The sequence below is a fragment of the Antennarius striatus genome, chromosome 24 (genome assembly GCF_040054535.1).
Source record: "Antennarius striatus isolate MH-2024 chromosome 24, ASM4005453v1, whole genome shotgun sequence".
Taxonomy (NCBI): Eukaryota; Metazoa; Chordata; class Actinopteri; order Lophiiformes; family Antennariidae; genus Antennarius; species Antennarius striatus.
In genome coordinates, this window is record NC_090799.1 from 1,875,472 (window position 1) to 1,891,958 (window position 16,487).

Sequence of the window (16,487 nt, forward strand, 5' to 3'; positions counted from 1 at the left end):
CAGACAGAAAACCAGAGGTGCTTTGGCAAAGACGGATACGGCGCCATTCCCATTTTTTCTTTCTCCCCCCTCAACTCCTGTCGGGGATCAGCGGGACGCGGCCTCCCTCGTGTCTATTTCCTTTTTCCTCGCTGAAGGGCAGCGAGGGTCACAGACGCGAGAGGGATCACAGCGGAGGCTGCGGCAGCCAAGAATCAAACCGCAGCAGGGTTCAAGCGTGGATTGGAGAGCCGGTGGCTGCACACGGCGTGTCGTGCGGAGTTTTATTGGCCCTTCTCCATCACACCTGTCACACAAGATTGGGTTTGTAGAAACGCTTCCTTCAGCTGAAAAGGCCAAAGTAGATTAGGGGGACAGGCGAGGTTGAAATGGAATAAGCCGACGGAATGGCGCCGAATGTAGCGGCTTGGTGTCTGAATGCAGATCACGATTGAATTATGAATGATTTGTATAGTTTACTGTCTTTTTTTTTGTTTTGTATTTTTGCACTTTTTAAACATTTAATGTCACAGACACCTTCAAAGACACATTTTGTCATCAACCCAGTGAGGAGGTAATACTGAAAATGAAACAAAATCATTCTAATACAAAATTTAATGGTAGTAATTAGGGAAATTCCTATGGAATTGAGTTAGTGATATTAATCTATTTCTCAATTTGCCACAGATGCCCAGGGGTCCTGTGACAGGGCCCTGAGGCTCCTCTGACCTACATTGAGAAACAAGTTTTGCAGCGTTAGCGTACCCAGGAATTATTCTGCTCTCATCCCGTCTGTCTGCACTGGAATACATTTCTATTAGGAGCAATTTTTGATATAATTTCAGTTTCTTTTCGATTCCATTCGCTTGTGCTTCCATCAGATGGTGGCATTTTTCTCTTTTTGTCACCGTAGCGTGATTTTTCTAAGTATATGTCATTATATCTGCCGGATGTTTGCCTGGCTAATTTTCCCCGAGCGCCGCTTTATGCCGTGTAACCTGTTGAATCGTCCCGGTGAGGGGTCGATTGCGCTCCGCGAGTGAAAGTGAGACTCGCTCAGATACCGATTCTGACGGGTGTGTCGGACGGAGTGAGACCAAACATGCAAACCTCTGCATCCATCGGTTGATGTTTGAATCCATCTTGATTACAGTCATCGCTGGTTTCCTTTTGTCCGGCGCAAACGGCGTCACGTGGCAGCAGCTCTTTACCCAGAAGACCTTTTGGGGGGGTAAAAATCACGAAACGCCTTCATCTGGACGCTCATTATGGCTCCGCCTGTAAAACACACACTTCCTCTCTCCTGTCAAATAAACACTCTTTATTAATGTGACACACACTACGTCCTTGCTTGCTCCATCTATCTCCTGCAAATGCACACACACACACACACACACTTTGGGTATAATAAAACAGCAGATCAGAGTCATTGGCTGCTGACAGGGACTGACACTGAAATCTGCTGTTGTTGGAAGGCTGCCTGGGAGATGTTCATTACTCACAAAGCTTGTCGGTTTGGACAGGAGAGGAACAACGGCCTTATTAAGTGGAGACCTGGAGCAGCCGTAGGGAAAAACACACACACACACCCACGTGCACGCCCACGTGTGCTCTGAGAAAAGTTTGGAGCCGCGGCTTTGACCGAGCCCTCTGATAGGCTGAGGGAAGTTGGGGCTGCCAGAAAAAAAAAAACAAAAAAAAAAAAACGTGAAAGTTTTCCGGCAACTACAGAATCTGCTGAGTTTAGAGTTTGACACGGCTGAGAGAAAGACAAATCGTGACATGACGACATCTGCGACGTCAAGCCGCTGATCCTCACCACCGAGAGAGGGGGAAGTCAGAATCTGCTGGGGGGGTGGAATGCGATGGGCTTTTTTTTTCTTTTTTTTTCCACAGGAGCTACTGCTGCTATTGATTGGAGTTTCTGATGTCTGTCTGGCTCATTGTATAACTCTCTCAAGAAGAGATTCAATATTCCCGACATTGCTGAACCTGAAGCCTTGTTTCCATAGTAACTCTGCTCTTCGTCTCTCTAAACATAGCCCTCCCTGACTGACTTTAGCCCTGCTCAGATCATCAAGCACAGCTGAAGAGGAGGCAGATGCGTGGACATGGACAATAATGTTCCTGACTCGAGGCGATGAAACGATTTGCTAGCTTGACAGCACAACCAACGTCTTTTCTGTATTTACAGTCCAAGCTGGCTCAAAAAGCCGCCAGAGGAACAGAGGAAGACAACATGAAACAAGATTAAAATAGGTTTTTTATTTCACTTGGGAGCATTCATCTTTATCTCCCATAAAGGAAGATTTACAAGGCGCCATGTGTTGAGGGGCGCCAATGAGGACACTTACGTTTTTCTGCTGTGGAGTTTAAATCACAAAGCCCCAATTCATCTCTCACCTACTACTTTCCACCAAGTTTGCACATTCTTGAAATAGCAGCATCCCTCTAAACAACCTGCTCCATTTCAGCCTCGAGCAAAAAGGGGCCGTCATAAATCAAAACTACCGCACTTGTGACGGTTCGAGGACGAGAGGGGTGTTGGCTGAATTTGCATTTGTTGACTGTTTTTTTTTTTTTTTTGGATTTGAATAAATCTGCTCAGATACAACAAACAGAACGCCGATGATGTCGCTGCAAAGCAAGCTGGGAGCGAGACGAAATGAGGGGTCTTTAAGAATAAAAGGCAATCAGGCTCTTTTATCCCAATCTGCGAGTTTAAAAAGCATTTCTTCACTTTAAAATTAGTTGGGGTTTTTTTTGTCGTTGAGGAATCATGATGTATCTGCCAGAAATCACGAGGATTCAATTTGATTCAAGAAAATTCTACACCCGTGAAGCCGTTTCCTAAATCTCCGTTTCATTTCTTGATGAAGAACCTGCTGATGTCTGATGCAACCCTGGAGGCTGCGGCGCTCTTCCTCATCTGGCTTCGCTCTTTGGCTTGTTGAGCCGTCCTCTGTGTAGAAAAATGGAAGCATGATGTAAGAGTTAAATCTGCAGTCTGAAGAGAAAAAAAGTGAGATCGATATATTGAGCATCTCTAGATTAAAGTGTCTGAGCGGCGGCAAAAACAGCGAGAGGATTCCGCTTATCAGAAGGTGCAGTTCTCCACATCAGTTTAGATACATCAGAACGTGAAGCGTTACCTTCCCGAAATGACACCCACTGTGACAAAAATTCTTCCTGGCGTGAAAATAAATCATGTTTTAGGTGACAATAAAAGCTCTATTTTATTTTGAAACCTCCTGCTCTCAAATCTGCCGCTCTTAAGACCTAAATTGTGTGTGATTATGAAATATTGACTGGAGGAGCTCATGAAGGAAAATGCTCCCCAAGACAGATATATGGCTGTTTGCAAGCGCCGTTATACATCAATGTGTCATACAGTCACATCATATGATGTTATTACAAGCAAAATATAGCTTTGTGAAGGATGGTATGACTTTTGATCAATGTGTTTGACCATGTATCACATTACTGCCACCACATCTGATCCTCAACATGAGTGATGAGGCTTTCTTTTTTATACCGGGATAAAAGAGAGGTCCATCCACTGCGCACCTTAACTGCTGGACAAATTGCTTTTGCCCCTTAAGCCCCGTGGCTCTGAAAGCTGGTGCGGTGGTGGTGGTGGTTACGGGCGCAGCGGAGCGGGACGTGTGCACTTACGGCCTTGTGGCAGACGGTGCAGAGCGTCTGCAGGTTGTCCAGAGAACACTGTCCTCCTCCGCTGTACACCGGCCGGATGTGGTCCACCTGCCAAAAATCGCCTTCGACCGGAGCGCGGATCATCTCGTTCAGCTGGAAAAAGGAAAAACAGCTTGAAACAGTCCCGACGAGATACCCCTGGAAGTTTTCTCATACTGCTCTAAATTGCCAAAAATAAGCTGTGATTGCACAGCGCTCCCAAACCATCCATCTATGCTTAAGTTCATTTTTCCAACTAATGTGATGTCTTTAGTAAAACGCTTCCCCCCCCCCACTCCTCTCCAAGTGCTAAAATGTCCTAGATTGTAATTTTACCGCTCACGCAAGATCATTCATATTAAACAAATCTCGGCACCTCAGGGGCACTTCTGCTATGTAATTCACAATAAAAGGAGATAAAAACAAATAAATCTCAAGGAGCACCGCTCGTGACAGCCAGGAACATAAATGGCTGGAATCTACAACAGGAAATAATGAAAGAAACATTCACAAAAAAAAAAATGCCTCTGATAGAAGAATAAAAACCTCCAGATTAGAGAAAGAATCCATTTCCTGCCAGGTGCCTCCTGATGTAGGATCATACAAACCACCAAAACGTAGCCGGAACTGATCTTTATGGCATTGGTTTCACTTCTTCTCAGTGTTAGCAGGTTAGCATGCTAAGATGGACAAAGTAAACTTTATATATTACCACATTAATATTGTTATTGAGCTCAGATTAGCATGCTAACATGCACGAAACAATGCAGCCAACATGGTAAACTTGTCAGTGCTGTCACATGTGATATTAGCATTTAGCTCAGAGCTCCATTGTCTCTAAATGCAGCTTAACTGAGGGCTTTACAGGATTACGGAGCTCCGGTGGAGCAATGAAGGAAACACTGAGAACAAAATGACCTGAAAACTGACTGAACCGCTCTGCTTGTTGTTGTGCATCTGAGCAACGTTTTATTATTTGGTGAAAAGAAACAGGGAAGACAAAAAAGATGAGAAAAAAAAAAAGACGAAGCCTGATGGGAAGAATTCAGAGACTCAATTTTCCTTGTTTTGAGTGCTACTGTGTCGACATTAAGGCGGCCAGCTGGAATTGATCCCAGCAGATTTAAAGAACGGGTTTGCTCACAGGGGTAGAGTTCACGTCTCTCTCACAGACACACACACACACACACTCTCCAGTCAATTGGACCTGCTGTGGTGCCAAAAACCGTGCTCCTCCTTTACACCAGACCTCCACCAGCTCATACTTACCCATGTTCTGCTCACAGGCACAGAAAATACACACACACACGTACCAAAATGCCAACACACACATGTCCAAATACTGTTCTACACATACTTGCCAAGACCCCAAGGTAGACATAAAGACCCAGCTACGTATGTACACACAAACGCAAAGCAGACACACTAGAACCCCCAGGATGAACCAAAGAATGAGCCTATAATCTTGAGGCTCCTCCACCGCTGCGTCGTCTTATCATGTGGCTGAGTTTGTTTCCTCTAAAGCTCGCCGCATCGATCGCTGCTGATGCTGCTGCCAGAGGCGCCGGGAAGGGAGGGGTGTGTGTGTGTGTGTGTGTGTGTGTGTGTGTGTGTGTGTGTACACGCACATGTGGAGGGAAGGGGGGGCTGGCTTTGCAGGATAACAGCCAACCAAATCAAACAGGCTTACTGGTCGAGGCCCGGCACTGGGAAAAAAAATCAATGGGCCTAGCAATCCATTTACTGGGAGCTGGGCCCCCTGGAGTGCATATCAACCTGTGTGTGTGTGTGTGTGTGTGTGTGTGTGTGTGTGTGTGTGTGTGTGTGTGTATGTGTGTGTGTGTTTTGCGTTGGTGGATGGGAGGAGAATACACGGTGCTTTTATTTTTACACTTCCACAAACAAAAAAAACGGCTTTCCTTGTCAGTTCTTCGCTCTCACGCAGAGACTGCGGAGATTTTTTTAATTTTTTTTGATTGCAGATGCACGGAGACGTCCCTAATTCACAAAATGTTTCCGCACTAAATCCGAGTGGTGAACACGGGAGACGTTACGCCTGCTATGAAATCAGCATTCTAAATTTGGTTACTGAGGAAACGTTAGCACGCTGACTGCAGCCTGCATCAATCTTTTCCTGAACAGAGGGACGAAAGAGGAGGGATGGAAATTTAGTAAAAAGAAATAAAACTTTTAAAACGCGGCGGTCCAACCTGTTTGAGCGACAGCTGGGCGAGCCACGTGTTCTCCAGCATCTCCTTGCGCTGGGAGGGCGTGGCGTCGCGGACCTTAACGAACAGGTCGTGGGCGCGGAGGCCGCAGTGCTGACAGACGCCCTGCTCCACCTCCAGCACCCGCGAACGCATGTATGTCTGGCTGGAGCGCAGCTGGAACTCCTCCTGACACCTAAGGTTGGGGGGTGGGGGGACAGATAAATGTAACGCAGTTGAATTTCCTCTTCTTCTTTTCTACTGAAAGCAACGCAAACATCATTTGTAGAAAACTGCGCCGCGATGACATTTGATAAAGTCCAGGTATAGAGCGGTGAAGCATCTCACCTTGAGCGACTGTCCTGAAAAGCACTTGAAGAAAACTGAATTCCAACCAGAATAAAGAATAAAAGGATGCGCAGATGCATTTTTTAGGTAGAGGAATGTAATTAACATTTATTCGGCGTGACCGTGTGACTTAGCCGAATATAAGAATAGGAGTTTTTCTCAGGGACAGCGAGCCGTTGTCTTTCTCTTTTTGAAATATCGTTAATTCACATTGCTGTTTAAACGTCGTGACAAATATATGACAGTCAAGGATTGAGAAAAGCAACTTTTGCAGCTGTGAGAGCTGGTCGCACCGATTTATTCTGGCGTTCGGAATAAAAGTCGAGAGTGCAAAGTCAGAAAAGAAACAGGTTGGAATCGACATCATAGCGTCGCGTTATACTCTTAAAGCTGGGGGTATAATTGAATTCTTGGGTGCCAGATGGGTGGGCTTTGGTACAGAAGAGAAACCAGTGCTGCAAAGTTTAAGCAATCACAGACACGACTAATTTGGAAGTTAATTTAATCTGCCTTCCTTTGATTGACATCCTACGAACCCGTCTGGCGATCCCAGTCCATGCTTAGATCGACAAACATCTCCAGTTTGACACACGCCGCCGTTTCGCGACACTATAAATTAAATGTCACGCGTGTAGCAAAGCCGTGTAAATGCATTATTGTGTACCTGTGGCTGCAGAATCGAGTGTCCCAAGCCCCACCAGTGGTGGGACAGGCCTGCTGGCAGGACAAACATAGTGGGACGCCGTTGCTGTCTACTGCCTGCAGGTAGCCGGACTCCGGGGGCGGTTGCTCCGCCGCCGTCTGAGAGGAATCCTTGTCCTCCCTGCACAGAAAGAAACAAGTTCATGGTCAGATTTATCACTTCTGGTTCTGATGGCAGCTGAACAGAGACGTCACTGGTTCCACACCAGTTTACCCCACTGACAATTACACAGGATGAATCCCCCCGGTGGTTGTAAATGAAAAGCAATTTTTGTTTGCACATGACATTTAAAATGAATTATAAGGAGGGACCTTTTAAAAGTCTGAGAGGACAACTGATGATGTTATTACAGTTATTTTAATGCATGAAGTTTAGACGATGAGGACGTGTAACAGACAGTAGGGATATGTTAATGTTTGATTACGTTTGACTCACACAACGTAATAAATGTCAGAATATCTCAGACTCATTTTTGAAGCATCTTCTGTATAATAAACAAGCTGTAAATGAAAAAGAATAATACACATACATGCATACGATTAACACATACATATGTGTTAATAAAGGATGACAGATAGACGTTAACGCTAACGCTTTGGCGTTATGTCTGTGAAGCTCGTCGGCACAGATAATTAACAGGACTCTAAACACGATGATGTGATCTTAGCAGAACTAAAGCTGGTAAATACGTTCATATCTTGTCAAGAATTCTTATTTTTTTGTAAACCAGGCAACAGGAGCGCAGCGCCCTCTTGCTTCTCTTTTCAAAATACTAATTCTGTTTTAAAATTTCTTTTATAAAATCTTACTTCTCTGTCAAGTTCCAGCAAACAGACTTTTAACGGAATACGTATTCATTAAATATAATATCTCACAAGAGTCGCTGTGAACACACCGTACATCTATGCATCTACATGTTTGGGGATGTATCTGCAGAACAAGCATGTATATGCATGGCCTGTCCTTTTGGCGCAGGACAGCACGCTTTGGCCATTTGCCATGTTATCCCAGCAGGGTGCTTGAGCCACGTCGGAGGAGACAGATGGACTAAATTCTCTTTCCTCGTGGTTTACAATTCAGATAGACACTGATGGGAACAAAGAGCCAGAGGGACAGAGCACTACACAGAGTTTTAATCATTGAAATGGAGAATAATAAAAAAAAAAAAACCTCTAAAAATGGAGCCTTGCTGCTTCAAAGATGAGTGGTTACCAAAAAAAATTTGCAAGTACCAAGAGACAAATGCTGTGCCAGCAACATCTAGTGGATGAAAGAGAGACAGAAATAGATTTTTACTGGTGTGCCTGAACTGGTGAAAAGAGGGTACTATGGAGAAAAAAATGAACCGAGCGATACTCAACTTGTTCCTAACTTGGTATGTTGAAATCAAATTAACCAGAGATCTTACATACATGACGATCCGCTTCGAAGTCATTAGAATTCATATATGCACAAAGCAAGCAAGCATGTTGGCAGCTCTACACGGCAGCATGAGGTAACCCTCAGTAAACCCGTACTTCAAACCCCAGAAATCACGCAACATGCCTTTAGCAAAAGGCACGCAGCCTGCTAATGTTTACCGCTGAGTCGATCTCAGGCGCTACAAACCGAAAGACGCCAAAGGCACAAGAGGAATAAAAAAATAAAATAAAAGAAGATCCAACGCTGGTGAGTCCAGCTGTCAATCCGTGGAGCGCCCGCTTGCTGCTAATCCTTTAATTTAATTTGAATTTGTCATTTCTTCTGGTTGACCAAAGCAGAAAACGTTACGAGAAAAATAGACAAACAAAAACTCTTCCGCTGTGGCTTGTGGTTAGAATTTGAAATTAAAAAAAAGAAAACTAAGTCTTGTTTAGCAGATACACCCATCCTTCCAGTCGTTTTTTAAGATAAGCTACTAGATTTTCATGTCAGAGGTTAATGCAGGAACATCTAACTCATATTCTCATGATATTAGCATGTTTGTGAGGGAGCAACATCTTTTATTGGTGTAAAAAAATACAATCAATAGATGACACCTTTATGCACCGCTGCATCTATTTCATATGTAACACCCATGTGTATATACAGTACATACGAGAAGAAGAACACATTTGCAGCAGGTTTCCATAGTGACACGCGGTAGATTGTATAATGGTCTATATTTATTTTACTAACACACTCAGCTGGCCTTTGTGGCTCTCCCACAAGGCAAATACAGATCTCCATGGAGACGGCTGAGGCAAGGAAAATTAAAATACACCAAAACCCAAGCAGGATGCCACGTGATGACAGAAACCCACCTTCAGGCGTATCTTTAAAAACCGCAAAAAACAAGCCTGGACATCATCGGTTAAAGCTAAACACTGTTGGTTATTTTACACTTGTAATAAAGCCCACAAACGTAGCGCAGGATGTAGCACATGCAGAGCCGATCGGCTGCATCTATATCCAGGTCTGACATTTCAGACTTACGTGGTGTATTACTCTGAGCCCGGAACATTTTATTTCAGACCTGAGGACAACTCGACCTCACCTGCCCTCAACATCCACCCACGTCTCTCTCCCTCCTGCCTACCTCTCTGAAGCAGGCGGCGTTAGGGAAGCGGCGGATCTCCTCTTGGAGAAGAAGTTCGCCTTGGAGACCAATCGGACGCTGCCTCCCTCTCGCTGGGCCTTGCTCAGGGAGGCCTGAGCCACCTCGTCTTTGCTGAGGTACCTGTGAAAATAGGATAAACGGGCTGTGAAGGACTGGGGGTGGGGGTGGGGGGAGGATTTGTTGCGTAACCAGAGAGCTTGATGAAAAGAGCTTATTCGCATGTAGAGCATGGAGGAGTAGGTGCACAAGGATTCATAAACTCTCTCCGGACGGCATTAGTGGAAGGTAAAATGGGAAATTTGATGTTGCTGAAGCGTATCTGTAATCATAGTCATCGGGTCAAGATTGTGGTAATCCTGGGACTCATCCATATAAATGTAACACACACCATCACCCACAGAGCTGGCAGGCTCTACAAAACTGCCTCAGTGCTACGCCAGATGCCTGTTTATATTTTTCTTGGCACCAAACTGTGCTTAAATGCACAAATCCTTACTTCCATTTATTTTCAATTCTATTTGTGTTCTCATATTCTGTTTGTCCTCTTCCCCTGCTGAATCCTATTACGATCGCTTGCCACAGCAATCTAATTTCCCCCACAGGGATCGTCAATCATCTAATCTAATCCATCTGCACTGCCACTGGTTTTTATGGCACTTATTTTTTACAGATGCTAGGTGTGCAAGTTGAAAATTGCTTGAAACACTACATGTCAAAGTGGTCAGGATTAAAACGACCCCTTGATGTCAGAGTTGTCAGGAAAAGGCAGGTCAGGAGGAGTTTGGGATGGGGAAAAAAAAAAAAAAATCAGGTTTTGTTTTGGGTGGAGGGAAATTGCTGCGACATTGAGAGTAAAGTGACCAGCCGCCGAAAGTCTCCAGGAAAAATGAAAGCAACACTATGATGCAATTAAACTTATACTATTGAACAGAAACCCCGCAGGTCGTGGAGACTCAAGATTTACAACTCTTGGACCAATAAGACTAAAAAATAAACAATATTTTTCTGTTTTAAAAAATTGTTTTAAATCTTCCTGAAATGCAGCTGGAATCAATAATAAAAATGAATGTTTAAGCCAAATATATACAGTATATATATGTATTTAGTGGAAATGTGTGAATGAGCTATTCAAAGCTTTAGCAGGTCTTTCACACAAAATTAAATAAAAACATGAATGCATCAATGGGTTATTCAGTTCTATTTGAATGGCGACATGATGGGTTTCTGTCCTTCCTCATTACTGATGAGATCCTGTTATTCATAAAACACCTTGTTAGTTAAACATGAAGGTTTGCCTCTATTTAACTATGCTTTTAGTATTTCTAATCAGCCCTAGGGGGGGGCGGGGGACGCAGGGACATTTCTTATGCATTTCCACCACCTCCATCTGGACAGAATACTTCCTTTGGGAAAAATGTGGAAAGAGAGAAATATATATATATATATAAAGGAGAGATGGATGACAGGAGCCAGAAAGTGGAGGAGGGAGACACATCAAAGAGGAGAAGTTTCGGTGGAGGCTGAGGGGAGATGAGGAAGAAGGTAAGTCTCCATCAAACACATGAGCTTCCTGTGCTTCAAACAGTCCCAGCACAGAGGCTGGATGAAACGATATACCTTACACTATAAACACGAGTCCAACTCCGCTTCTGGCAGAGTGTGGATGTGGATGTGTGTTTGCATGTTTTATGCAGCTAGGGTTGCTTGGACAGTAATTCTATATAATAATGTTATGGTCGCTTCTTCATTTTGTGGATTACATGAACTTCCCCCCCCCCTAGTCTTAACACTGTAGAGCGGTGTGGGTGGGAATATAACACACAATCCAAACGATACACAATATAAAACATACATCTGCAGGCGATTCACTGACCATCAGCTTGACTGGCAGCTAAAAGATATTTTGTACACACAGTACAAAATATGGGTGTTTGAAATCTGGGAATTTGTCTTAGTGGGAAACATTAAATGTTTCCTCCTCTAATGAGATAATGAGGCCTGCAAACACATTTTTATATTTGTATTCTGAGTACAAAACTAAAGCTAGAGCTAAAACTAGAGCTTCACTGCAGCCAAAGGTATCAAAAGACGCATCAGCCAAAGCCTTTAACATTTTTAATTTTAGAATTTATAGTATTTTCTGCACTATAAGGTGCACTGGACTATAAGGCACACCTTCAATGAATGGCCTATTTTAACACTTCTTTTATATATAAGGCGCACTGGATTATAAGGTCACTTTTGGAGAAAATTAAAGGATTTTATGTGCGCCTTATAGTTTAGAAAATACTGTAATCTGGCCAAAAACATAAGTGTAAAAAACCCATCAATAATTGTATGTTTCTGCATTGACAGGTTTCTTGTTACGTGAGTCATATCGCATTAACATGAGCTGATCTGAACTCTGACCTCACATTTACAACCAGAAAGGCACTCTGGTTAAACGCTTTAGAATTCTGACAGGATATGGACGTGTGCAGCCTGACTGCACACATCACCTCTCAATCTGCACTTAATACACACTGGAAGTGAATGGTGGTGTGTGTGTGTGTGTGTGTTTGCAGAGACCCCGCTGCTGCCCCAGCAGCCCCATTCAGTTGCCCTTGTTGCTATTATTTCGCTGTGTGGGCGACATTTCTGCATCCGCCTTGCAGGTAGTGGGCTTTTAGACCCCCCCCCCCGGCCAATAACAGTAGAGACGGGTTGTGAGGTCTAACGAAAACATGAAAACCACCTCACAACACCATCTCTGGATATTTCTGCTTTGTTTGTCATGGATAAATAAAGAGCTGCAGAAGTGTGTGTGTCATTCATCTCAATTTACACAACATCTAACTGAATAGATTCTTCTTTATGCTGCTGACAGACAAAAAAATCACCGATCTGAGAGCTTTTTTTATCCAAATCTGCTTTTCCATAAATTTCAACTTTAAGGCAACTAGTTTTTTTAATCTTAAAACTAATTCGTAGTTATGAAAGCTGGACTAAGTGTAGAAATGTTCGACAGGCGTGGAGGTTACAGCAGCTTTCAGCGCAGCGGGTCGTTGCTTTCCTTGGAATATGCGGCCATATGCGTTTTTTTGTGGTGGTAGCCATCTGATCGCAGCTGCGGCGGTGCTGTTGTAGGCCTGCGGTGGCAGCAGGTTGCTGACAGGATACCTACGGAGCTGCAGAAAGCAGTTTTCCTCCTCTCCGGCTGGCCTAGTCCTGGTTCGACTTCAGGAACGACAACAAAGTCATGTTTCAGTCTTGCGAAGCTGAAGCCCTTTTAATTGAATTCTGCTATCGTTCGCCCGCCTCAGCGGGATGTGGTATTAGATGTAAGATGAAGAAATATTCCTGATTTATTGGATATTATACGAGCTGCAACGGAAACTGCAGCCTAAGATGCAAATTCAGGATGCACATGCATGTAAATCAATATTCTGGGCATCTAAGGGCAAAAAACTGCCCTGATTATACACCAATATGAAGAACATTAGCATGCATGTTCCTGGAAAAAAAACCAACTCTCATTTTCTAACAGTTAGAGAAGCAATACTGCATTTACAGCCATTTTAGCGGCGCAGCATCGTTAGGCAGAACGCAAACCGGATTTGAAGCGTCTTAACTCACGGTAAATCACCATGAGTGGCTTATGACGAAAATATCCCGTGTTGGAAACCCGAACAAAGTGTATTAAGTTTTGACGAAGTTGAAAGCCGAGCATCTCGGCGCCGAGGAGCTTGAGCTGCAGCCGCCCCGCTGAGCCGAAGCTGGAGCTTGATTGGTTCTGATTAGTGAATAAATCAAACAGGTATCAAATCAAGCCGGGCCAATTGCCTCCTACTCACACCTTGATTAGGTTCATGCACCCAAAACACGTTCCCCCTGTTGAGGAACGATCTCACACACACACACACACACACGCACACACACATCTACCACGTAATTGGCAAAACTCTCCGTGCCTCCATCCACGCCAGCTATAATTAGTGTGCAAGCAACAATGCTCGTTTGTCAGGAAACACACATGTATGCATACGCAACACTCATCCATCCTCTCTTATGCCTCAGCTGACACCCTTTGATAACCCCCCACACACACACACACACAAATACGACTCAGCCTTCCATGACGCCCGGGGCAGTATTTACAAATCTGCTGGTTCCTCAGTGAAATCTCCCACACCGCCTCTCCGTTTCTGACATAATGTTGGGAACTAATTCATCTCACTGTTTCCACCATTTTTTAAAAATCCAAATGGAAGCTAAAATAACCGCCACCGGGGGGTCAGATCATTATCTGATGATTTGTTCGTGTGATTTCTCAGTGAATTTTAGCGTTTCGGTTTATTAAAGGATATAAAAACAGAGTAAATGACTGTTTGTGTACATTTAGAAAACAACGCTGGTCAGTTTTGTGTCTTATCTGTACACTTATAACAGCTTATTTCTCCCAGATTGTATTGCAGATTACAGCCCATCAATTTATGACATTAATTCAGCAGAATGCGGTTCTGATTCCACTGCCAATTCTACCGAGTAAAGAAAAATCCATCACATTGTTATTTAGCTCTAAACCTTTCTTGGCCTCCTCCCTCAGACTCCTCGTGTTTATTCTGAAACTAAGTTTCCTACACCTCCTCAACAAGTGTGAGAGACTCTCAGCGGTTCTGATACAGACGCTGGAAGGCGCTGAATGAACATTGCAAAAAAAGAACGCCCGGAACCTGAATAATAATAACAATGGAATTTACATTCGCCGTGCATTCTCCCTCAGCCGGTTGAACATCTGACCTATCAGACGAGCCACGCGTTCAGACAATCCGTCCAATCAGATGATGTTGCTGCAAGTCTTGAGATACCCTGGTTTAATTTTTTGTCGGATTGGTTGCAGCTGCCAGGTGAACCCACACAATAGCTTCAATATCTGTTGAAATATTAGTCGTTGCAGCTTTGGTTTCATTGTAAATCACAAAAATCCTTCATAAATTCCACACCGTATTGTGGATTTCTACCAGAATGTTTAATCATGGCTGCTTGCGGTTTTCTTTTCAGGTGGAGTCTGACCTCCTGGTGCTGGAGTGGGGGCGCTGGGAAGACGCGAGCTGCTGCAAGCCAAACGTCGGGCTGTGGAAGAGGAGGCTGCTGCGACGAAGAAGCTTCTGCTTCATGGCTGACAGGCTGCTCCACTCCTGCGCGAACCTGAGAACCTGCACACGGAGACACCACAAAACCTGGCATTACATCCAATTTCAAGATGAAACCGAAACCAGCGGAGTCTTTATCTTCAACGCAGCAACTGATAGTTGAGGTATTTGGAGCTTCTTTAACAGCAAAACACTTTTCAGTTTTTCAATTTTGAAAGTACACTTGAGCTGAAAGCAAACAATTCAACCCTGCAGAGTGCGCACGCACACACACACACACACACACACACACACACACACACAAGCATGAAAACACACAAGGAGACAGTTTTTCAAGAAAGCTGAATAAAACCCATCAAACATAGAGAGAGATGTGTATGCTTTCAGCCAAGTCCATGATTCAAAGAAAATCTGCTGGCAAAATAACAAATAGCACACAAGCACCAAGGCCTAATGGGCAATTTATCTGTGTATATTACACTGGAGGATTGTTTTTCCCTGGATGATACCTCCTCTTAAAAAAAAGAATATTTACGTGAAGATAAAACTCAATATGCATTACAGACAGTTTTCTTAGCCAGACGTACTTTGTTGATGTTCTGGCAGTTAAATTGAGCATATTTGTGAAGGAAATATGAATTTAAATTTATTAAAAGCAAATGTTGAACAGGAGACGATCCACATCAGACAAACGCAACACAAAATAGAAAAAAGAGACACCGACTCAAGACTTGACCTGAGGATGATTTATGACGGTCATCAATATGAAAAATACTGATAAGTGCAAATACAAATAATAAAGCCGAGTTCAGAAGTGCAAATGAACGACAAAAACCCGACGCGTTTATGATTGTGTTGGTAAACTTGGTCGGCATGACTTCGATCATACCACCTTTCAGCTTCTCATTATTTATAGAAACAATAAAACCATAATAAAAGAGACGATGATAGTTGGATCATTATAAGTGATCAGTCTCTTATAACTACGTCTAATGGGACGATAATGACAAACATTTTTCTTTTGTTTGTGGGATTTCATAAAATTAATTTCGGCTTGACTTCTCTCTCTCTGACTGAGGCTTAAACTGAGTGGACAGTCTGATCGGTTCCATTCAGAGCTGATATGAGTGTATTTGGGTTAGTGGGGATCACCACCATTTGTGTCATTTAGAAGTTGGGAGCGATGTCATTTTGGACGAGATTAAAAATTGTTCTTGTTAAACTTTTTTTGGAATAAACTTTCCAAAACCTTAATTTATTCTGAGTCTGAACATAAGAAATCCTTAGAAAACAAAATGTTTTAATCATCAAATGTTCAAACTCTATAATTAGGTATTCATTTATGTTTCAAATGATTTTTTTTCTCTCCAAATCTATTGAAGCAAAGAACAAATGAAATATAAAGCAGTAAACATTGGTTCTCTTTGGGGCAGCTTATGGGAATAAGAGCTTCCTCTGAATCATTCATATGGACTAAAATAGTTTTGACAAATGATGGAACAAAATGATCTCCCAGCAGTTGACAATCCAATGGAGGAGATCATCGGTTAAAGTCAGGACGGACGTAAAGTTGTGACTGAAAGGAAGTCCTTCTTTACACACAACCATTGGAGTCCAACTTGTGACGAGGGCAGACATGAAGACGAGATTAAAAAAAACCAAACACCCTACGATGTATCCGGCTTCACGAGTTCGCCAAAGGTCAAGGAGTCACATGTCAGAAGGCGTGACTGAGGAGGAGAGTGGGATGATGGTTCCAGCTTCTAGCTTCTCCAAAGGTCACATGGGTTAATAGGTGACTATCAGACTGTGTGGGTGGAAAGTGGGAGGGCTTTGATTTACGACTG

General features: G+C 43.4%; 1 protein-coding gene and 1 long non-coding RNA gene across 7 annotated transcripts in view; one reads left to right on the top strand and one right to left on the bottom strand.

The window, feature by feature from the left end:
- Nucleotides 1–16,487, bottom strand: part of zranb3 (zinc finger, RAN-binding domain containing 3) — a 68,880-nt gene that overhangs the window by 9,595 nt on the left and 42,798 nt on the right. For all 6 annotated transcript variants that reach the window (XM_068309212.1, XM_068309214.1, XM_068309215.1 and 3 more), the window contains 6 exons: nt 14,561–14,703; nt 9,488–9,628; nt 6,892–7,050; nt 5,883–6,075; nt 3,655–3,786; nt 1,090–2,941 (listed from right to left, as the gene is read on the bottom strand). In XM_068309212.1, coding sequence (XP_068165313.1) covers nt 2,843–2,941; nt 3,655–3,786; nt 5,883–6,075; nt 6,892–7,050; nt 9,488–9,628; nt 14,561–14,703 — 867 coding nt within the window. In that variant the 3' untranslated portion in view covers nt 1,090–2,842. The remainder of the gene's footprint in view (nt 1–1,089; nt 2,942–3,654; nt 3,787–5,882; nt 6,076–6,891; nt 7,051–9,487; nt 9,629–14,560; nt 14,704–16,487) is intronic.
- On the top strand, nt 8,461–14,672 carry LOC137591310 (uncharacterized). Its single transcript, XR_011034639.1, has 3 exons — nt 8,461–8,598; nt 9,423–9,624; nt 14,549–14,672. It is a non-coding gene; the product is annotated as an uncharacterized lncRNA (long non-coding RNA).